Raw genomic sequence first — 23,602 nt, 5'->3', positions numbered from 1 at the left:
CCATTTTGGTAGCTGTTGTATCTCTATTTACTACCAATTACTTGAATAATAGTTTCTTTTGTTTGCAAAAGTGGGGGTGTTTATAACTTATTTGGATGAAATTAGTTAAATCATTAAATTATTATCCCTAGGGTTTATTATGAGTTTCTTCCTTTATATTTTTGTGACAAATTGTATTCTCTTATTACTTTTTTTCCCTTAAGCTCTTATATTTTAACTTTTTTGTGCTCATGTAAATTATGAGTATCATCTATGTTCTAGATTATAGAGGAAAATGAATATATTTTTTTTTTATTAGTAAAGTAAAATAAAAAAATAGTTAAATGATATATTTGCCTATCAAGGTTTGTGTTCTATCATAAAGTAAGCATTCATATATATATATATATATATATATATATATATTTATATATATATATATATATATATCTCATTCAATTAATCTAATTTTTTGCAATAATTGATATATAATTGTTAATTTTCATTTCAAATATAATAATACTTTCATAGTACGCTTTGAACCATAGTATGTAGAAGATGAAATCTTATTCTTTCCAAGTGATTATTAATTTGAGAAAGTAAATATATATAATTTTCTCTAAAACAATCCCGTGCATCGCACGGGTTAGCGACTAGTTAAAGTAAAACATGATCCTTCTAGCTTCAACCACCATTCTACGTAACCCCATTTAGACTATCTGTGACATTCACCTTCGAAGTCACTCACTCCAGTTCCAGCTCAGCCGAACCCCTTCTCTGTCGTCCAAAACCTAGACCCATCCAAACCAGCCCACATATAGAGCCCATCGAAACTGACCCATCATGCTCCTGCTATTTTCAAGTATGTCAGTCGGCAAAGGCAACCAAATTTGATTAGGAATCCATCGGCAAAGGTAACCAAATTTGATTAGGAATCCATAACCCTATATTATATTATATTATAAATATTTTCTTTTTAGGGATTATTTGTTAGCATTTCAACTTGGCTTTTCATTCCTCTCTTCTAAAATTTTTATTCCTCTATTTTCTGTCTTCACCACTGAATGTGAGTAATATTAATAAATAAATTTAAAAAAAAAAAGAAAAAAAAAGGTAATTTTGAATTTGTTTACTTTGTTTTGTATTCTAGAGTTGATTGTATTGTAGTTTTATAGTTCTGAATTTGGTTGATTGTATCTGTGTAGTTTTGAAATATATAATTAATAATTATGTACTGTCTTCATAATTCTGATTTTCTATTCAGTTTTGTCTAACGCAATCTCTTAATTCTGTGAATTGTGGTTTAAAATATGTTTTGAACCCCATATGGGGATTGCTTCTTGGTATGTCTGAGTTTCTTTTTGGATTGAATTGTTGATTCTTTCTTCTTATGCTGGTGGTTCATATGGGTGTTTATATTTTGTTTGGAAATAGTCAGCTAGATGAGTAAAAATGTTGCCAAGTTAATGTTTTGATGTATTGGTGCTGAAATTGAAAGCAAACCCATATGGGAATTGCTTCTTGGTACGACTAAGTTCTTATTTATTTTTCATTTTCAATTTTGTGTCCAAATCTCTTTAATTAGCTCATTTGAATCTCTCTATTTCTCTTGTGGTGCCTATGGATTTAGCATGTGTTAGTACTTAGTACTCATACTAAACTTTGAGATTTGAATTTATGTGTTTTAGGGGGAGTAAGAGAGATGTCCTGTAATAGATTCTTGAGTATAAACCCACTTACATTGAAGTTTCGTATATTTTCTGTCTCACTTTTTCTTTTCTAGCCAAGAGGTGCTTCTTTGTCAGTTTCATTTTGCTTGAATTGTATGCAAGTAGCCCCTAGATACATATTACAGAAACATGATTACGTGTTTGATATTGAATTACATTCACATATGGGATTACTATTATCAGTTGGACTTGATGAAGTGACTTTTTGCTTTTGCCCACTGATTTAGCACTGCATTTTTTACCCCAAGAATAAAGAATTTTTCTGAACCCGGTTCCCCAAAAATCTTAAATGATCACATATGTAATGACATTGCCTGATTGAGCATCAATGCACTATTTCTCTTCTATTAATGGTTCTTGAATGTTGGATGAAAATTGGTTTCTTATTGCCTAAAATTCATACAGATTGTCAGATTGCTCGCTAATCAATCGGGCGCTTTAGTCCGCCCCCTCAATCTTTGCCTTTTATCAACGCCACTACCAAGGTTTGCTACTTCTTCTGATTTTTTATTTTTCTAGCCTACTTATGAATAAAATATATGATAGTTGGCCATCACAAACCCTTCTTAAAGGTTGTCCATAGTCAATACCATGAACAATATAACTATATTTAATTTCTATTTTACTGACCAATCAAAAGGAAATAATAATAATAATATTGAAATATACCTCCTCTATTGAAATTGTTTGAATTGTAGTTTTAGCTATGTTTTTCTTTGTATCTGTAATTGAGTTTAGATGATTTTGAAATTTATGCTGATGGACAAGTATCTCATAAACAATTTTGCACCTTAGGGACATTCAATTGATTTGAATTGTATTAAAGTTGATAATTAGACTAGGTGAGCCAATGATTTAACCAATTATGTCTGCTTAAGTTGTATGTTGTAGACACCGCATTTTGTACCCCTTACTACTCAGGCCTCCGTTCCCCAATGATACCTGAACTCTAAGGCCCAAGGCCAGTTTAGAGCCCAATCAGATATCAAATTGACTTGAGGAATGTTAAAATGGAAAATATAACATTTTAAATGAATACCTCCTTTATTGAAATTGTTTGAATTGTAGTTTTAGCTATGTTTCTCTTTGTATCTGCAATTGAGTTTAGATGATTTTGAAATTTATGCTGATGGACAAGTATCTCATAAACAATTTTGCACCTTAGGGACATTCAATTGATTTGAATTGTATTAAAGTTGATAATTAGACTAGGTGAGCCAATGATTTAACCAATTATGTCTGCTTAAGTTGTATGTTGTAGACACCGCATTTTGTACCCCTTACTACTCAGGCCTCCGTTCCCCAATGATACCTGAACTCTAAGGCCTAAGGCCAATTTAGAGCCCAATCAGATATCAAATTGACTTGAGGAATGTTAAAATGGAAAATATAACATTTTAAATGAATACCTCCTTTATTGAAATTGTTTGAATTGTAGTTTTAGCTATGTTTCTCTTTGTATCTGCAATTGAGTTTAGATGATTTTGAAATTTATGCTGATGGACAAGTATCTCATAAACAATTTTGCACCTTAGGGACATTCAATTGATTTGAATTGTATTAAAGTTGATAATTAGACTAGGTGAGCCAATGATTTAACCAATTATGTCTACTTAAGTTGTATGTTGTAGACACCGCATTTTGTACCCCTTACTACTCAGGCCTCCGTTCCCCAATGATACCTGAACTCTAAGGCCTAAGGCCAATTTAGAGCCCAATCAGATATCAAATTGACTTGAGGAATGTTAAAATGGAAAATATAACATTTTAAATGAATACCTCCTCTATTGAAATTGTTTGAATTGTAGTTTTAGCTATGTTTCTCTTTGTATCTGTAATTGAGTTTAGATGATTTTGAAATTTATGCTGATGGACAAGTATCTCATAAACAATTTTGCACCTTAAGGACATTCAATTGATTTGAATTGTATTAAAGTTGATAATTAGAGTGAACCAATGATTTAACCAATTATGTCTGCTTAAGTTGTATGTTGTAGACACCGCATTTTGTACCCCTTACTACTCGAGCCTCTGTTCCCCAATGATACCCGAACTCTAAGGCCCAAGGCCAGTTTAGAGCCCAATCGAATATCAAATTGACTTGAGAAATGTTAAAATGGAAAATATAACATTTTAAATGAAAATCCTATTTTTGGAAATAAAATGACCAAAGTGGCCCTCGGCTCACGTATGTGGGCAACAACTTGCGTACGTGGACCAAAGCATGCGTACGCAGGCACACTTCTGCATACGCAGCTAGGGTTTCAAAAGCATAAAAAATGCAAGTTTTCTACAATAATAGCCGAGGTTTGGAATGACTATCACATCGTCTGGGAGCCGTTCCAAACTTCATTTTTTCCACTATATAAAGCCTTACATGATACATTTTCAAAACACACAAAAATTTCATGGGAAAAATACAAGATTCACTAGAAAATAGTGAATCAAAAGGGAGTTTTTCATAAAACACTCTTAAGTCAATTTTGTTTGAATCTCACAGTGTTTAGGAGCCATTCCAAACCTCATTTTTTCTACTGTATAAAGCCTTACATGATACATTTTCAAAACACACAGAAATCCCACGGGAAAAATACAAGATTCACTAGAAAATAGTGAATCGAAAGGGAGTTTTTCATAAAACACCCCTAAGTCAATTTTGTTTGATTGGGACCTTTTCTAGCCCCAATCCTTTTAGTTTGACATTGCTAATAACTTTCTTATTGGATTGTGAATATAATTGACTAAGGAGAATGGTCAAAATCAAGTTTGGAAAGCTTTTGTGTGAAGTATCTACTTTTAAATCTTTTTGTTTGCTTTATTTGCTTCTTATAATATGTTTAATTATGCTTTTCTAGTTTAGATTTATATGTTTGTATGTTTAAAATGCATGTTAGGTTGTTAGAATTCTAGTTTTGAGGTTCTGCCCATTTTTTGGTATTTTTAGGGTTTCTAGGCAAGAACCTGCATACGCATAATTTTGTTTATGCACGTAGGCTTGATTATATACACGCAGGCTTGTTCTTGCGTGCGCAGACCACTGCCTAAAAACCCTTATTTTTTTTTTATTTCTTTTGCTTTGCTTCAGCTGTCACATGCTTATTTGTTTAGCCTCTTTCCATGCTCCTGTGCTTCCAATGCCTCTATTTCACATGTTTGTTTGCTTGTTTGCTATCATATGTTAGAATTAGGGTTTGTTTAGTATTTTCCTTGTTTTGATGACATGAACATGCATTCACATGCTCACACATAAATACCATAGGTGCTGAGTTGCTGTAAAATAAGTAAAGGGTAAGTTATGCATTAGAAATGCCCACGCATCTATGATATGGCCTTGCTTTGATGATAGATATGAATCTGCTTGTTCGATGTGTGATTTCATATCTAAGAGTTTGGAATACATGTGATGATCTACTTTGTAGCCTTGTTTCATTGCTGCCTTGGTATAATATGATGGAGTTTTTAATGTGATGAATGCCTCGATGCCATGATTAGGTGTATGCTAGGGTTGTATATGTGTGGGTTTGGTTTCTTTTGCTTTATGGATGGATATGTATGTGTTTTGGGATGAATGATGTCATGTTGTATGCTTAGATGAATGCTAGTGTGTGTGTGAGTTTAGAATACAAGTATTAAACATAATTTTATCGAGGTAAAGACGTAAGACACAATGATGGGAGACCAACCTTAAAGTTGGGCGGTCTTGGGTGCCTAACACCTTCCCAAGAATGAACCTAAACTTCGAACCCAAATCTCTGGTAGTAAGATCAATGGTTCTTCCTCGAGAGGAAGCTATATATATGGTTCTTAGACCATTACAAAAACTAGGTGATGACTCCAACACTTTTCCCTTGTGTCCACATATGTAAAAACAATGAGATTAGCTGCTTATTTTGAAATATATAATTAATAATTATGTACTCCTAAGAATTGGACCTTAAAATTCCCTGATTGAGCACAATGCACTATTTCTCTTCTATTAATGATTCTTGAATGTTGAATGAAAATTGGATTCTTATTGTTAGATTGCTGAATAAATATATTGCTTGAAACTCATACAGAGTTATTGAAGCAAGCCATAGATCTCCATAGTGGCTGAAAATTGGATGCTTACTATTTTGCATGTAAGAATTTGGCATTTTGTTATCTAGATTTTGGGTTATTTGGTAATACAACTACAAGACAAGGACAGTCAAGTATTTATAAGTCCTTCCTTTATTCTATATTGTTTCTTGTATATTTATTGGTAATATGTTTTAAGAAAGAATTTGAAATTGGAATGTGATTGCATATTTAAGTTTTTTGGTTATCTCAAACTTGGTTTTATGATAGGTTCAATTGTTTCATCTCAAGATCTCCGTTGTTTTTATTACTTCTATGTACAATTTGTATTTTATTAAAGAATCATGTTTTTATGTTTTTTTATTCTGAAGTTAGTACGTGAATGCTATATTTTTCTTCTAGTTTTTCCCCTTTCTATAACATATAAATGTTAATTTGTAATATATGTTTTTGCTATAAAGTTTTATTTATGAATTAAATTTTTGTGAATGTTTTGCTTTTAGTTTATTCCATGCTTCTGCTTTCTATGCAAGATTGAGACGAAGATTAATTTTATCACAAAAGAGAAACAAAGGTTGAAGCATGGAATCTACTCTAGATAATTCTGGTTGGTACTTTGTTTCTTGCAAAGTATGTCGTAAAAAGGTAAAATCAAGAGATGTATTTTTTTGGTGCGACAATTGCAACAAAAAGGCATGCTTCCCAATCCCAAGGTACACAAAATAAAAATGTTTACTTTTATATTAAAATGCACAATAACTAATATGATATTAACATTATATGTGTCTCTATCTTTTATCTCAAAAAAAAAAAATTATATATTTCGTTTCTCTTATCAAGTATAGAATTCAATTAAAGGTTGAAGATAGCTTAGGAATGGCCATATTCATTTTATTTGATTCAGAAGCAAAAAAATTACTCAACATATCAGCGAAATATCTTTTGTACAAATGTTTAAAGGTGAGAATATGGAAGATAAAATTAGTGTTTGATATTTACTAAACCTTACCTGAGTGTACAATTTGAAAAATATTACTTTTGTTAGGTGCTAGAAGAAGCCGTCCTTCCTGTGCAAATAGAAAATCTAAATGGAAAAGAATTTATTTTCCAAATACAACTAAATGACTATAATCTCAAGTATGGATGAGAATTCTAAACAGTCAAGAGAGTTTTTGAATCTTTTGAAGAAACTAACAAAGCAATTCAGCTTGATAAAATGACAGAAGAACATATTCTTTAATATAGCAAAATTACAAATATGATATTTAACTTGTATATGTTGTAATACATTCCTCAACCTATTCTATTGCTAGGCTTACATCAATGATGCTTCAAATGAATGTAGCAGCGACTTATCAAGTGAACAATGTGGTGATTCTACAAAATTTCATAAAGTTGACGTTCAAAGCAATGCACAACTTAGTGCTTGTTTGGTTCCACTTTCAGGAGCCAAAATGTGCATTTTCAAGCTGAAAATCCAAAAAGCATGTTTGGTAATGAAATGCAAACGCGCGTTTTAGAAAAGCCCGTTTTCCAAATATGAAAGACTTGCACTTTTTTTGTGCGACAACTGGGCACAAGCTTTTGCAAAAAGCCACAACACGTTATCAATATTACTGTTGGAAGCTACTATGAATTTCCCAAATTTCCCACTGTGTTTCAAAAGGCAAATCACGTTATCTGCAGTCCTCAGTTCTAGAACTAGTAGATCTCATCTCTCTGCTACAGTGGGTACTGCCAAAATGAATTGCGTCCTGATTCTTGATGAGAATCATAGAATCACTGATCAACACAAAGATGAAAAAGCTGCCTCAAATGGTGGTGCTAAAGTGGGTCTTGATTCTTGATGAGCCATGAGGTGAAGCCTCACTGCGAGAAGGAAACTATGACTTACAAAAATCACTTTGCATGGGTGTGGGCTGAGAGAGGTATTGAAGATTTTTGGTGAAATTAAGAGAAATTACCTGTGAAGATCAAGATGAAGAAGTACGTGGGTGTGGGCTATGTGGCTGAATGTGTGGAGGAGAGTAGAGAAAGAGAAAAAGAAATGGTATGTTTTGGAATGAGAGTGGATGAATTCTAGAAGCTTGATCTTCTGGTGTGTTCTGGTGAAGAAGAAAAGTATAAAGAGAAGTCAAAAGTGAAGATAGGGAGAAGTAAAGAATACGTGTGTGGAGGAGAAAAAAAGATGAAAAAAGAGAAAAAAAAAAGCTGAAAAAAAAAATAAAAATAAACGTGTGGATGAAAGAAAAAGAGATAAAGAGAAAAATAAAATAAAGAATAAAAAATTAAAACTAAGAAATGCTATTATAATATTTTCACAATAAATCTTAAGTGGTGGATTGTTACTAGTTAATACTAGTGAAAAAAATAATTTAAGTGGTGCGTTCAAATTAAAATCAATAACAATTTTTACAACAAATTTTAGTTAACAATAAATTATTGTTGTTGTTGTTGTTGTTGTTATTATTATTAAGTAGTTTTTTTTTTTTTTTTTTTGAGTAAGTATTATTAAGTAGTTGATTTAAGTATGAAATAAACCCCCTTATATATACATTGTCCTTTTTAGTAATTTACAACTCAAACAGCCATTTTTATACGTTTTAGCCAAACACTTAACTTTTTCAAAAAATACTTTTTAACAACTTTTACCAAACACTCAACTTTTTTTAAAAAACCCAATTTCATATAGCATTTTTTGAAAACTCCACTTTTTCAAAAAGCCCAGTTTTAAAAAGCTGAACCAAACTCACTCTTACACCAACAACTGAACTAAAGGAAAACAAAAGGACACATTTTGTGGAGTCCAAATCTTCTGTCCCACTTTTTCTGCTCCACTATATGCTTCACAAATAAAAACTTGCCACGTGTTCACCTAATTAATTAAATACTATCATTATTGACTTATTAATACTACCGTTATTAATTAATAGTAGTATTTAATTAATTAGGTGAACACTTGGCAAGTTTTTATTGGTAGAGTATAGAGTGGAACAGGAAAAGTGGGATAGAAGATTTGGACTCCAGTGACTACTATGAAGCAACAAAGGAAGAATATGCAAAAAACACTTAAAGTTGTCTTTCAATTTATTTGAAATATTGATTAAGTAGCTCTTTAAATTTGTGTTTCATACATTTTATGGATAATTGAGGATGTTAAAGATTTAATTCTTCATTTTATTTTAAACTTATGTTTGATTTCTATTTTTCATTACATAAATTAATATTTCATATCAAGATTAATATTTGGGATAATTACAGTAAACCCACCTGAGGTTTGGCCCGTTTGCGCTTTGCCTACCTGTGATTCAAAACTTATCACTTTGCCTACCTTTACTTCAATCCGTTACTCCCCCGTTACCCACCTCACCCTTAGACGTTAGAAAAACACCATTTTATTCCAAATTAGAACATAACACAGATCAAACAACACGAACTCACTCTCTTTTTCTCACGAGCCCTAGAAACACGAAAATCCCTATAACTGAGCTGGGGTTTTGATTTTTCTAATCGTGCTTTTATGTGAGGGTGAGGTTCTAATTTTGGGTTGTCTTGAGGCATTGAATATTCGAAGATAGATCATCACCAGGTACGACATTTCTGCTTTATGATTCTAAGCTGGGGTTTCAAGTTTTGCTGGTAGCTTTGATTCACAAGAAGTTGATAATCAATGTCTTCTTTGAGTGGAAATTACTCAGGTTCAAGTGGGCATATGTGTACATATGAGACTTGTGTGCTAAAAACAAGTATGACAGTGGATAATTTTGGGAGAAGGTTTCCGGGGTGTAGCCGATATAAGGTAAGTATACTTTTTACTTAATCTAGTCGATTCACGTGAGATTGGAATGTGATGTGTTCAATTCAATTTATGAATAGGTTGGTCCCAAGTGCCATTTCTTTAAATGGATTGATAATCCCACTTGTATGCGTGGAAATGAAGCTGCCCATTTGGTGCAACAAAAGCTGGATTTACTACGCAGTAAGCTGCAACTTGCACATAAAAGGGAAAGAGAAGCTACCTAGGCAGCAGCAAAAGCTACCCAAGCAACAGCAGAAGCTACCCAAATGGTAGAAATTGCTCAAGATAGGGCAGTAAAAGCCACTAAGAGGGAGAAAAAGTTTCGAGCTTCTTCTGTTCAAACCAAGGAGATAGCAGTGAAAGCTTTAAAGCAAGAGAGAAAGTGCAGAATTGCACTAATTCTGTCATGATTTTTTTTTTTGGTTATGTTGTTTTCATGTTTTGGCTCAAGTGAGAATGTTGGAATGATGAGATTGAGTCTGCCTGATGGGTTGTAATATAAGCTGGTTCTCAATTGTATTGTAATAGAACTATGAAAGAATTTTTTGAGAATGAGAACTATGTAAGGTGATAGATGTTGTTGGCTTGAAGCCACTTAATAATATAAGTCTTTTTAAGATAAAGTGTTATTTATGTTAGATGTTGTTGGTATTTTTGTTTAAAGTGTATTGGCTACTTGTGAGCTGTGAGCTGTTGGTGTTTTGTTGGATGTTGTGAGCTGTGTTGGTTTGTGCATAAAGTGCATTGTGTGAAGACAATTGTGTTGAAAGTGAATTTAAAGTGCCTGACAATCTGTCAACTTGCAAGAAAATACAACAAATGCACACATACACCTGTTATTCAACACATACACCTGCTATTCAACACACACCCTACACACATAAATAAACTCATATAACAAACTGCAATAATCAGAATAATAATTCTGAACACTTGTCATTAAGTTGGGAAATTGTATACATATTTTAAGGTGGCATTGAATAGTCTTTCATCAACCACCAGTAAATATAAGGCATTTGGTACAACAACCAAAACAGTTGCAGCTGCCCAATGTTTACAAAACTTACAAAAATACAAAAAGTGTTTGAACAGTTATATAAAAAAGTGTCTTGCCATTGTCTACCCTATCATTGTCTACAAACTACATAAAACCCTAACACTACATAACCCTAATACATTATACATAGCAACAAAAGTGTCTTGACTTAGTCTTCATTTACTGCCCCTGCCCCTGCCTCTCCCACCATAGCTAGCCTTTCCACCTCTTGTTCTACATTTCTGAGCCTTAGCTGCATCACCCTTTCCTCTCAAAGCAGCTCCTCTGGTAGCAGGTGCTCTTGTAGGCTACACAGTACAAGAATTCACATGTTAGCTACCAGTATCACAGTTTTATGAATAAAACATCAAACCTAACACTACAGTACCTATGATGATAGTGCTCTATTGTCCCATGTTTATGCAGGGGTGTGTGGTGCTGGCTAACTTGAAGAGAACCAAGGAGCTCCTCTAACTGTGTACCTGAAGTCTGAAAAATACCACTGACTTGGGTTCTATGACCATGGAGCTGGTGGCCCTGACCATGGAGCTTGTGGCTATGGAGCTGGAGCTTGTGGCTATGACCCTACTGCCTGGTTGGATGAGGATGAGGCCATAGTGTAAGGCTGATGTATTGGTAAGAGCTAAGCTGAGGATTGGGTCTGTGATGAAGATGGGGCCTGGGATCCTTATCTGTGTGTAGAAGGCCTTCCACTTCCCTACAACCAAATATGAGCATGTTTTTACAGTGTCAGTTATTGACATTTTACATTTGAATAAAAAAAAATTGTAAAAACTTACAGATTTCCCTTTCTGCAATCTCTGCCTCCTTTCCCAGGGTGTCTCACCAGTAACATTGGCCTTGCATCCTCTTGCATTGTGCCCTTCCTATTAACACCTTCCACACCTTACTGGCCTGTTTGCTCTAGACACCTTATAAGGGTTCGGCTCATCAGCATCTCTCTTCCTCTTCATACCGCTTACCTGGTGGCCTATAGATAATAGGTGCAACAAGCTTGGGTTGACCATTTGATATCCACTCAGACTGGCCAGGCATAGGAGGTATGGGTGTCTTGTATGTCTCCATATAAGCATCCTTGTAGTAGCATGGATGGGTGTAGTCTTCTGGTTTCTCACGATTCATAAAAATGGCTACAACTCCACGCTTGTAGGGGATTCCTGTCAAGTCCCATACTCTACAACTACATGTCCTATTTACCACATGTCTTTCCCTCTCATTGTCAACCTTATACACAAACCTCCCAGAAGGCATTGCACAGAAACCCTTACACTCTAATTTTAACTGCTCCAACTTTTTTTGTATGCTTGGACACAACTTACCACCAAACTTTTCTATGTCAGTCTTCTTTATATACAGCCTGCTCATAAGCCTAACTCTGATCCACTCCTGCATTGATAAGATGGGCTTGTCTCTAGCCTTCACAATCATAGAATTAAAACTCTCACTCAGATTGTTTACCATACAATCTATCAAAGCTCTTGAACAAAAGTGGGATCTAGTCCACTGTGCAGGCTCTATATCAGTCAGGTACTTCCAAGCTTCTTCATCCAAACTCTTAAGATGGTCCATCCCCCTCTCAAATTCCCTGGCTGATGTTGTGCCAGCACACCTCCACAGTACACTCTTCAACTCCATGCCCTTGTAGTTAACCTTGAAGTTGTTGTATACGTGCTTCACACAATACCTATGCTCCACAGTTGGGAATAGAGTCTCCATTACAGGTAGAAGGCCCTACAATCAAGTAAGCAAGTAAGCATTCAATGTCAGCAAGTAAGTATTCAATATAAAAAGGTAAGCATGTAATGAAGTCATGAACATGAGCTAGATGATAATACCTTCTGCCTGTCACTGATGAATACCAGATTGAGCTCCTCTGGCCTGCCAATGTCATCTGCAAACTGCTCCAAGAACCAGATCCAGCTATCCTTATTCTCGTGCTCAACCACAGCCATTGCCACTGGGAATATATTGTCATGTTCATCCTTGGCAGTGGCAGACAATAATTGCCCACCAAACCTACCCTTCAAGTAGCATCCATCCAACCCAACAAAGGGTCTACAACCACCTAGAAAGCTAACCTTCTGAGCATTGTTCATAATGTACATCCTTTTAAACTTGGGCTCTGCATTCTCATTTTCCATCTCTATTTGCAAAATCACCCTACTTCCTACATCTGTCCTTAATATCATTTCTACATAATCTCTAAGTAAGCCATACTGAGCCTTTTCATTCCCAGTAATCAGCCCCCTAGCTGCCTTCCTTGATTTATACACCTGACTAAGATTTAAATCAAATGAAATTTTCTGCATCACATGGTGCTTAACACCTAAGACCTCCCAATTAGGATTCTTACCAAAATCCTCCAAATACCTCTTTGCCACATAGGCTGATGTAACTTGCCCATTTTTATATGTTAAGGGGCAGGTACACTTAGGATAAAGTGTCTTGATCTCAAATGTGCACTCTCCAGTCACCATTGAGACATAACACCTCCATCCACAATTGTTCTTACAATGTACAGAAATCTTCTTCTTCTCATTTAACTTCCACTTGACATCAATGTGATGCTGAATCACATACTCCCTCAAAGCCTTCCTAAACACCTAGGAGTTTGGGAACTTCATCCTTTTTGCCAACCTAACATTTTCCATATCAGTCCTCTCATTGAACTCCAAATTGCCAAGCCCTTTCTCATCATCAAAACTATCCACACTTGCAATATAATCCTTTAAAGCTAGTTCAGCCCACTCTTCATTTAAATCTATGTTTGGAGGAGGAACATTGCTTGGGCCAGGTGCATCTGTGTTTGGCTGAGGTGTCTTAGTGTTTGGATGAGGTGTATCAGTGGTTGGAACAGTGTTAGGCTCATATGGCACTGTGTGAGGTGGAGAAGACTCACCAAAAATGTCATCAGCAAAGTCTTCTCCTTCCTGACCTTCATTCAACCAATCAAACTCCTCCTCCAGACCATCACCCCCTGTAGCAGCTCCTGCACCACCCCCTGCACCCCTTATAACAGCCCCTGCACTAGCTCCTACACCAACCCCTCCACCATTAGGAACTTCAACTGCAAGTAGAGCATTACCACTCTCCACATACAGTATGATGGTGTCTTTTGGCCCTCCCTCATTAGGATTGCACATGGGTACCACATCTTGATCATCTTGTATGAGCCTTAAGTCTTGCTCTAAGTTGCCCCCAGGACATAAATAATGAACCCTACATGGTTCATCAATCCCCAATTTCTCACATATACCTTTTATTTCAAAATAACTAAGCAAATCAAGATCCCTATACAGTATTTCAACTTTCCCACCAAAGTATTCTAAACTAGGGTTCCACAGAAAAGCACCCCCATAATGTACCTCCAATTTCACTTCCTCATCATCCATCTGCAATAGCAAATTACCATTTGACATGTATACAATTAACAATTGAAGAATTGTAAACAACAAAAGAGTAAACAGTTGCATGTTTCTGTTTTGCTTTTGATTCTGTTTTACTAAATAGCACATGCAAACACTAAAATTTAAACCAATAGAAACTTAGGTCCACTGTGAGACACAATGACCACAACAAACAAAATGCCCATAAACAAACACAAATCCAAAGAACAGGTGGTCACATTTTTCATAAACATCAACAAACGCAACCAATATTCTCATTCCATTACATGTAACATTGACCATTGATTGATTACTCAAAAAACAATAAAACAACCACAAGCCCAAAGTAAAAACCCAAACAGTGACTGATTTCGTACCAGGATTTTAGTCCCTCGAACAACCTGTTGCTTGTCTAGGTTTACACTTACAACACTATGTCAATATCAGATGCATAATGGATTTTCGCATTTCTAGGGCTCGTGAGGAAAAGAGAGTGAGTTCGTGTTGTTTGATCCGTGTTATGTTCTAATTTGGAATAAAATAGTGTTTTTCTAACGTCTGAGGGTGAGGTGGGTAACCGAGGGGGGGGGGGTAACAAATTGAAGTGCAAGTGGGCAAAGTGATAAATTTTGAACCACGGATAGGCAAAGCGCAAACGAGCCAAACCTCAGGTGGGTTTACTGTAATTATCCCTTAATATTTCATATCAAGGATAGAAAACTATAAGACTGAAATGATAATGTACAATCAAAGAAGAATAGAAAAAGAATAGTTTATATTTTTATACACAATAGCTTCCCCGTGCATTGTACAAATTAGCGACTAGTTATCTATATATATATATAAAACCGAAACTTTTTAAGCTCCCACAGTTTTACACGGCAGCTTAATATTAAAAAAAAAAAAACGTAATAAAACTTTTTTAAAACCCGACTCTCCCTTTTGCTTTCACAATCCTATGCCAAAGCCCAAACCTGCTCTCCAAATCCCCGATCTCCACCTTTGACAAACAAAATGCAGACCCTTTTTCTTTCCTCCACCATTTTCCTTCTCCTTCCTTCAAAACAAAAAACAAAATCCCGAAGTTTTCTATTTTCAACTTTTCCCGTCCCAACTCCACCAAACCCGATTCCCATTTTTCAACTTTCAAAGCATTTGATAGAAGAAGAAGAGAAGAAAGGCAGTGGATCTTATTGTCGGCAAAAGAAAATAAAAATAAAGAGAAGATGAAAGAGATGACAGGGAGATGCGGAGGGCACTGTTAGAGAAAAAAAAATTTTGATGGAGAATGTCAAAGAAGAGAAGGGAATGACGATAATGAAGAAAGGAAAACAAAAGTTACGTGAAAAAAAAAAAAAAAAAAAAAAAAAAAAAAAACAGAAAACCATAAGAGAAGTTCCAGTGAATAAAAGAAAGAGGAGAAGAAAGAAGTAGAAAGAGATGAAAGAGAGTCACAGCTCTGAGATAATAACGTAGGGAGGGGTAGATTTTAGCAAAAGTGAAAAAGGATGCTTCATAGAAGGTGTGTGATATATAAACACCCTTCTATATTTACTAAATTACAAAAATACCAATTTGCTTTTTTTTTTCCCTTTAAAACTTCCAATTTACATCACTTTTTAGATTTTCTTTTACTGTGCATTAGATTAATAATAATAATAATCTAAAAATGATTTATTTTATCTTAGATAATTCCTCAAAATAATAATAATAATAAAAACCTTCTAAAGAGTCAATCTTCTCCTTCTGGTCATAGTTCGTGAAAGAGCAAACATTTCGGGTCATAACTGTGGGCCTGAGGTGCAGAAAAAACCGGCTAACTTGGAGTGGGGCCTTGATTTTTTTTTTTGAGAAGTGGGCTTGATAATATATATATATATATATATATGATATTATCAAATAATATTTTACTTCAATGATATCATTGCATATTGCATGATAGGCTTGATAGTATACCATTGGGTTTTCATTAGATAAGATTTTATACCATGATCTTATTTTTTATTTTTTATTTTCATATTGGGAAAGTAATCAATAGTTTTCCCGTGCATCGCACGGGTTAGCGACTAGTTATTATTATTATTATTATTATTAAGAGGGAATGAGGATTTGAACCCTAAATGTTTCCATTAAAAACACTAAAAGATACCAACTAGTGAATCTAATTATCAAGACATTCATGAATCTGGACAGTCGTTGGAAACCTGAAATTCAATTCAAAAATCACTTTCATAAAAGCAGCCCTCCCTAAATTTTGTGCTTTTTGACCTGAGAGAGCAATTTTTTTTCCCTATGAAACACCTCAATCCGCGTTTTCTTAAAGTCAAAAAATATTAATAAAATAACAACACTGTTTAGCAATTAGTTTATTTCTCCCAAAAAAAAGTCTTACTAAAGAGACACTTAATCTTAATGGAACTGATTAGAAAAAAAGTTCAAACCAAGCTTGTTAAACAACTTTAGCGTATTTGGATATTAGTTTCCTGATTACTAATTTACTGAAAGTATTGTTGAAAAAACAAAACAAAAAGGCTAGCTTTATTTGGGCTTGCCAAACACACATTTAACTGACAATCTATAAAATTGCTTATAGCAATGGTTGAGAAAATCTCACAGTATCTTGCAAAAATTCGGGGATACCTGTTGCCATAGGAATTCTTTCATCAGCCTGCTATGGCAATGTATTTATGAATGAACAAATGTTTGCTGGTAAACAACCGAACCTTCGATGATATTGACCAAACAATAGACCATTTAATCGTAAATGAAAGCCAGTTTTTCTTTATAGAAAAACTCAGTCAATTGACAAGAAAAGGAAAGAAAATAGACAAAAAAAATTGCTTTCCTGAAATTTAGAGATTGAGGTATATATAAAGACCCTATAGGTTTATTTCTACCAACATTAGCTATACATAATTCATACAAAAGTATGTACTGCCAGAGGCTGTAACATTACGGCAACTGATTACAAGACAAGCTGAAAAATTGGTAGCTAACTATATTGCCCATATTAACTTCTGAAATTCCAATTGCTCTTTCTTTCCTGACTTCTATTGTAATATGTTGGAACATTTTTCTTCCATTTTTCCCTGTACATACCAAGATTTATGTTCTCTTACCTTCATGACATCTCTAAGTTATGTTCCTGATGGCAAGAAGAATGTTCACCTACCCGGCCTTGCCATCATGGCTTTCCCTGAGTTTTCAATAAGGGGCGTGTTAGAAGTCATCATCGTCAAAGGAAATTAAATGGGAGGCTGCTCCAATGCAATCCAACCAAACTTCCCTTTCCGAAAATCACTCAGAATACGGAATGCTGCTTGATGAATATCACCGTTGAACAAGTGAATTGCAAGCTTCTGAACAAATCTGCATTCAAAAGAATTTGTAGGAATAATTTTAATTTGAAATTTTGTTGGAATATAAGGGTGATTATACATCCTGAAACAAGGTTCTCATATATCTAAACTAGTACAGGATAGATGTTTATCTACTGTACCCCAACCAAAGCTCATATTTCATTTTTGGCATACTTGGTAGTCCTTTGCGGGCTGTCTGTATAAGCATATCATTTGCAAAGTTCTTATCCCCATCTCCCAACCCCAATTTTCCCCCACCTCACTTCTCAAAGTATTTTTAAGGGAAAAATGAACACACACACACATTGCAAGTCCAAGTGAGAACAGAAATCACCAAGCTGAGACATACATTTTACCGCATTGACCATCCACATCAATCTTGTAGCGGCTCTGAAGAGCTTTGATACCTGTAATAAGCAGAAAACTGAGAATTACAACAGGCTATTTGCAATGAGAAAAATAGATCTTGAATTGGATTCATCATGTTACTACAAGAATTGAATAAACATCAATTGAAGTTTGAGCATAAGCTGTAACATCTAGAGGAACATGCAAAATGGAGATTTAGACCAAGCTATTACTAAGAATGATGCAATTTCTTGTTATGTGTCTCTCCAGTCTTCACTTACCAATGACTACAAGATCTCAAGTCATGGTATCAAGGACACTACTTGTCAATCATCTTGATATCAAGCTCCTAAACTTGGACGCTATAAGAAAGCAGCATCAGGCTATGGAATTTATATATATATAAGTTCAGGCTATGAAAATTTAAAAACAACATGATCCCATTGTATCTCAACCACAACACCCCCCACCCCCCCAACCCAACAAAAAAAAAAGGAAGAGAAAACAGCATACAGGTTAATAGGAGCACATTCTTACACAGTTTTAAAAGCTTTGTATCCTTTTAGCATGTGATTACTAAAGCAACTTGACAGCATTTTGCACCAATTATCTGTTTACTCTCTCTCCATCTTCGTACAGGTCTTGAAATTTCATACAGTGAACAAATTGATCCAGTCCAAAAGACAGGATCACAAGTCAAAACTACTGAAGTAATCAAATCCCAAGAGCCCCACACCCCAACCATGATTTAGATCTTCCTTCTTAGATTAATACACAATTCATCGCTCAATAACTCAAAAGAATTAGTGATTTGAAAAGTCTCTAGACTTATAACACTGAGTCCACTTTGCTCATCCGCAATATTGTTCCCTCTGAGCCGGGGATAACTCCAGAGCCAAACTTGAATTTTTAGAAATTATATTTCCTAAAAAGCTTAGATTGTTTCTTTACATCCCAACAAAAGGCAGCACAAGGAAATTGAATAGTAGCCACTAGTTAAGCAATGTTTTGCTGATTGCAACTTATTTAGATGTGCAACCAGAAACCTAACCTTATTCAACAAGTATCCTTAACAATCAAGAGAGAGCAGATTCAGTCAATGGATAGACACAATGCTTACCAACTGATGGAATCCTTGTCAATATCTGTACAAGAATTGCAGCAACATCAGCAACATCATAGGATCTCTCTCCGATGTCGTCACATATAGCAAGCTTTATAGCTGCTGTCTGATCACTAATCCGCATTGGAATTATTCCAGGAGAATCTAGTAACTCAAGGTCACTCCCAAAACGAACCCACCTTTTGATATGAACACAAAAGATAAGTTAGAATGAAAGGACATAGTGAAAGAGCAAGAGCCAGAATTTCTGCTCCACATTGATGTCATGGATGACAAACAGAACATACTCTTCGTAAACATTTTTAGAGAGTGCAGTATTTCCAGAAGTCTTCAGTTTTGAAATTTTGACTATTTAGGTTAATTGGCTTCAAGCTTTGGTGATTTTCAGAATTTCAAGTGTCCATTATATTACCAAGCCAATCTAAACTCTTAAGATTCTCTCTCTTATTTTCTTTCTTTCTTTCTCCTTTTTTGGGGGTGGGGGGGGGGGGGGGGGAATTGTTTGACATCCTTGGCATTTTAATGTTTCACCAAATTCCAAGCTTATCCTTTATTTCAATACATTTGAATCTCTTGATCCTGCTAGGAGTGCAATCGATGCAAGAATTATGACTTTAAACCTAGCACTGAAAGCTTCTTCCATTTCTCCCATACCACCAATCTCATATCTACCAATATATAAAAATGAAAAAGATGAAAATATATACTTCAATACTCTTGTAACACCCGGTCTAGGAGCTGCTGGACACATTCGACGCTTCAGCAAACGGTTGATTAAAGAAGATTTTCCAACATTTGGATATCCAACTATACCAGCTCGAACCTGTTCAATGATAATGTAATTCTTGTTCAAACTTAAGAATCACTTTTTTGAGCATAATATGTGAAAAGTTATCAATTTTATGAAGAAAAGGACAATTCAATTTGCATTAATACTCATTTGTTTCTTATCCAAAGATTAGAGAGAGAAAGAGAGATAGATTAGCAAGAAAAAAGAATATCTTAGAAAAATAACCATCTGCAACCATCTTGAAAGTTCTCTTCAAAGTACATACATGAACCAACAACTTTCTAAAAACTTCAAATACTAATTAAAAATTGTTCAAAAGTTTAATTTCAGCAACTTCTAAAGATTATCTCAAGGACTAATTGGAAAATAATATTCTGCTCCAAAAATCAACTAAGTTTGGTTGTTCTTATGGAGAATAAACTGTCTAGTAAGTAGGCAGATAAAAATTACTCTGTGCAAAAATGCGCTTCAAATTTTTCAACAGGACAAGACAAATGTATGACAATAAAGTCGCAGGTAAGTAAGAGACTGAAAAGAAAGTAAATAAACAAGGTTTCACATTGGTTTTCACTTGATGTGAGGAACCCACCGGACGTGAAAGTAGCCCTTTAGCTCTGCGTTTGACATTTACATCTGCCGCTAATACCTTCGCTAACCGCCCTAGCTTCATAGTTCCCTGTACTTGTCACATAAGAATAATTATACTCTGTTTGATGCCCAGACTAAGGAAATTTGAAAGAGGATCCTTTGTTTAGGTACCATTCCAAGTTGCCCATTGGAAAAGACAACCTTCGTTCCCTGCCTTGCAAAATAAGTTGCCCAAGCATTCCGGTCTGCTGTGGATATCATGTCTTCTCTATTCAAAACCAAAATTCTTTTCTTATTGCCAAGCCATGAATCCATCTGCTCAAGAACAAGTAATAGGCAGGATGAGACCTATGATTTTTGTTTCAACTCTTCCATCCAAAGATAGTTATTCCATTGCAGCCAGGAAGCATAAAACTTTTAACAGTTGTAGGTAACAAAAAACATTAATGCACAAATTAAATAAGTAATCAACCTCATTTAAATTATGCATACACATGAATATCTTGTTCCAACCAGGCAACATTTAGAAAAAAGAAAAGTCTTAGATCTCAAGTATAAAGAGAAAAGAGAAGACATTATGAACACAACTACAACAATTTTCAGATGAAGTAGTACACATTACACATATATAACATGTTATAAATGGTTCACATTACATTAAAGGAGCAAAAATCCATTACAAAACTCTAACCTGAGGATGACTTGTGGACATGGGAATTCTTGCATCCCTTATCTCTATCACGACATCCATTAACTTCAGCTGCTCTTTAAGTTCCTTTTCTGTTTTTGCAATATGACCAGGATACCACTGTCCAGTTGCCAGCACCCAATAAGCATATTGAACTAGAAAGCATCAATCCCAATTATTGGAATCTAATCCAAAACCACCTTGAATATTCAATTGGGATAGACCTCCCTTTATTCATACCTGAACAGGACGCAGTGCCTTCGTCCAGTAATAAAGATCGGCATCAAGATCAACCCAATCGCTCTCGATTTGGGAGCCATCTAATGTGCTATTGGGATTGCCATTCCCATTCTCATACCAACTGGGAGTTTTCCCACCAACAATCTGTAATATTTTCATCCACAATTATGTTAACCCATTCAATCTACATGTAGAGGATATACAGGTAGTGCCAGACTAAAGAATCTCAGCCTACAATTCATAGTATTCTATATCAAGAATTCAACATGTCCTACCTCAAAAAAAAAAAAAATTCAACATGTATTTACTTAAGCTCCATATGAAAATATTTAAATGGAAAAAAAAATCAAGATGCAGCAGCAAATTCAAACTCACCACCCATTTGCAGAAAGCAGCTCAATTCTAACAAAAACTAAACAAAACCCACACAAAAATCAAAACTTTGATAGGTTGCTGTGAAAACGCAATTAAAAAAAAAAAAAAATCACTTTTTACATTATCAGCTAAAAAGAAATTGTGAATACCGAACACCCTCCACTCAAATATTTGTAATTCCCGTACCCCAAACCCCACATAAAAGAAAAGACTAAAGTTCTATTTTCCTACATATTCTTCAGTTTTCTAAGCAATTAAACAAGAACAGCAATGAAAATTGTTTTCATATAACAAGAGGGGTTTGGTAATTGACATGCCTGGATGGTGGGTGGTGGGGATGAGAGAGAAGCTGTGGCAGAGAGAGTCGTTGAAGATAACTTGGGTTTGGTTCTTGGGCATTGAAGAAAGTTTCCTAGGAGTTGAGAGTTTGGCAGCCATAGACCTGAGAGCTGAACTGCCATTAGCTACTGCAGTGGTGGTAACACTAGTCTGTGCAAGTCTTTGTCGTTCAGATAAACCCAATGGAAGTTATGAATTGAAATCAAGGATTTTTAGTTTTTTTGCCCCCCATAAATGAATGAATGATACTAAATAGACATTTATCCGCAATGGTTTTAAAAATAAAAACAATTGGACTTTTTTTCCTTTTTCTGGCATGGATCCACTACACTCACGACTCGTACGCTTGGAAGGGATGTATGGGTTATGTTAATTAAGGGCATTAAACCTAAACGTGGTTGGATCTATTTTCACTTTACCTACCTTGATTTAAAATTTAACATTTTATCCACTTGTGTTTAGTTCTATTTGGTTTTTGTTACCTACCTCAGTTAAAAACATGGATAAATAAGTCTTTTTGTTTATATTTTATGTCTTTCTTCTCCAAAAACATAAAAATAACAAAAATATACAAAGAAACAACATCAAAAAGGAGATTTTGAAAAGAAACTAAATAAATAGAGTTGGTATCAATTTTCATATGCTTCATCCCATCGTCTCTCTCTCTCTCTCTCTCTCTCTCTCTCTCTCATCTATGATTTCTCTTTCTCATCTCTTCTCTCTCTCTCTCTCATCTATGATTTCTCTTTCTCATCTCTTCTCTCTCTTTGTGGCATTGAGGAGACTAATTGAGCATCATAGCGAAAACCTAGCTAATCCAGCGTTATGGGGGCCAGTCAAATGAAAACCCAGCAACACCCAGAGTTGAGGAGGCCAATCAAACTGCACCATTTTGTAGGGTTTTTTTTTTTTTTTGGGTTTTGGGTATGATCTGATTTTGGCTTGCATTAGTTGATCTGATTTTGGTGGTGTTGTGGCTTTTGGCTTGTGGCTTGGTATGGGGGGATTAGTGGTGGTGGTGGGTTCTGATGGTGGTTGCATTGGCTGTAGATGAACAAGAGAGAGAGGGACAACAAAGAGAGGATGAGATTTGTTGTGTGGTGTAACAATCTAAAAAAGAATTTGGGGGTTTTGAATGCAATAAGTAATTGAAGTTGGGATTAGGTTTTGATTTTTGATTTTGTGTTTATAATGTCTGGGAAAGAACAATGGGCTGAAAATGTTGAAAGTTTCAAATTTGCACTTAAAAGATTAACAAGATTGACTCTACTAGAAACAACCAAAAGCCAAAATTGATGAACCAATGAATGGAGATGGATTTCGTTCAATACCAACAGCTATGTGGTTCAACATCCTTTCCAATTATGTTTTGAATTTCTGTGTCATTTTCTCCTACAAATGAATTGTAACTTCAAGTGTTTTTAAAAACATTGTGTCATTTTTTTAAGCAATCTTTCCCAATTCTTTTTTTTTTTTTTCTTTTTTTTTTTTGCAACATCTCCAAACAATAAATTCAACTTCCCAGCCCAAGCTCTTTCAAATGATTTGATTGGTAATTGTTTGGAATTTTATTTATAATGTTCATTTATGTTTTTTGAAAAAATCCAAACCCTAACCTTTCAATTCATGTTATGTTATGTTTTGGTAGTAAAAATTGTTTTTTAACGAAAAAGCCAAAGGTGGATAACAGAAAACAAACGAAATTAAACACAATTGAGCAAAGTGTTAAATTTTAAACTACA

At 34.8% G+C, this 23,602-nt stretch overlaps 2 protein-coding genes across 3 annotated transcripts; both read right to left on the bottom strand.

Annotated features, from left to right (window-relative positions):
• Positions 1–10,779: 10,779 nt before the first annotated feature.
• LOC115970387 lies at positions 10,780–13,101 on the bottom strand. The gene is made up of 4 exons (XM_031090027.1): positions 12,460–13,101; positions 11,587–12,355; positions 11,086–11,321; positions 10,780–10,911 (listed from the first exon to the last, which is right to left on the bottom strand). The coding sequence occupies exons 1-4, from the start codon at positions 13,099–13,101 to the stop codon at positions 10,780–10,782; spliced, it is 1,779 nt and encodes a 592-aa protein (XP_030945887.1).
• A 3,733-nt stretch (positions 13,102–16,834) lies between these two features.
• On the bottom strand, positions 16,835–22,134 carry LOC115971815 (DAR GTPase 3, chloroplastic). 2 transcript variants are annotated; one of them, XM_031091872.1, is made up of 9 exons: positions 21,839–22,132; positions 21,147–21,290; positions 20,910–21,026; positions 20,390–20,533; positions 20,220–20,306; positions 19,548–19,663; positions 18,838–19,019; positions 17,719–17,776; positions 16,835–17,379 (listed from the first exon to the last, which is right to left on the bottom strand). In XM_031091872.1, exons 1-9 carry the CDS (start codon positions 21,980–21,982, stop codon positions 17,256–17,258), a joined length of 1,116 nt encoding a protein of 371 aa, XP_030947732.1. In that variant the 5' UTR covers positions 21,983–22,132; the 3' UTR covers positions 16,835–17,255. The 2 variants fall into 2 exon arrangements, with proteins under 2 accessions (XP_030947732.1, XP_030947733.1); XM_031091873.1 differs by lacking the exon at positions 16,835–17,379 and adding an exon at positions 17,999–18,079 and having other exon boundaries at positions 21,839–22,134.
• Between the last annotated feature and the right edge of the window lie 1,468 nt (positions 22,135–23,602).

The sequence above is a fragment of the Quercus lobata genome, chromosome 12 (genome assembly GCF_001633185.2).
Source record: "Quercus lobata isolate SW786 chromosome 12, ValleyOak3.0 Primary Assembly, whole genome shotgun sequence".
Lineage (NCBI taxonomy): Eukaryota > Viridiplantae > Streptophyta > Magnoliopsida > Fagales > Fagaceae > Quercus > Quercus lobata.
Note: the sequence above shows the minus strand (reverse complement) of the source record. Positions and strands in the feature narration are given on the sequence as shown.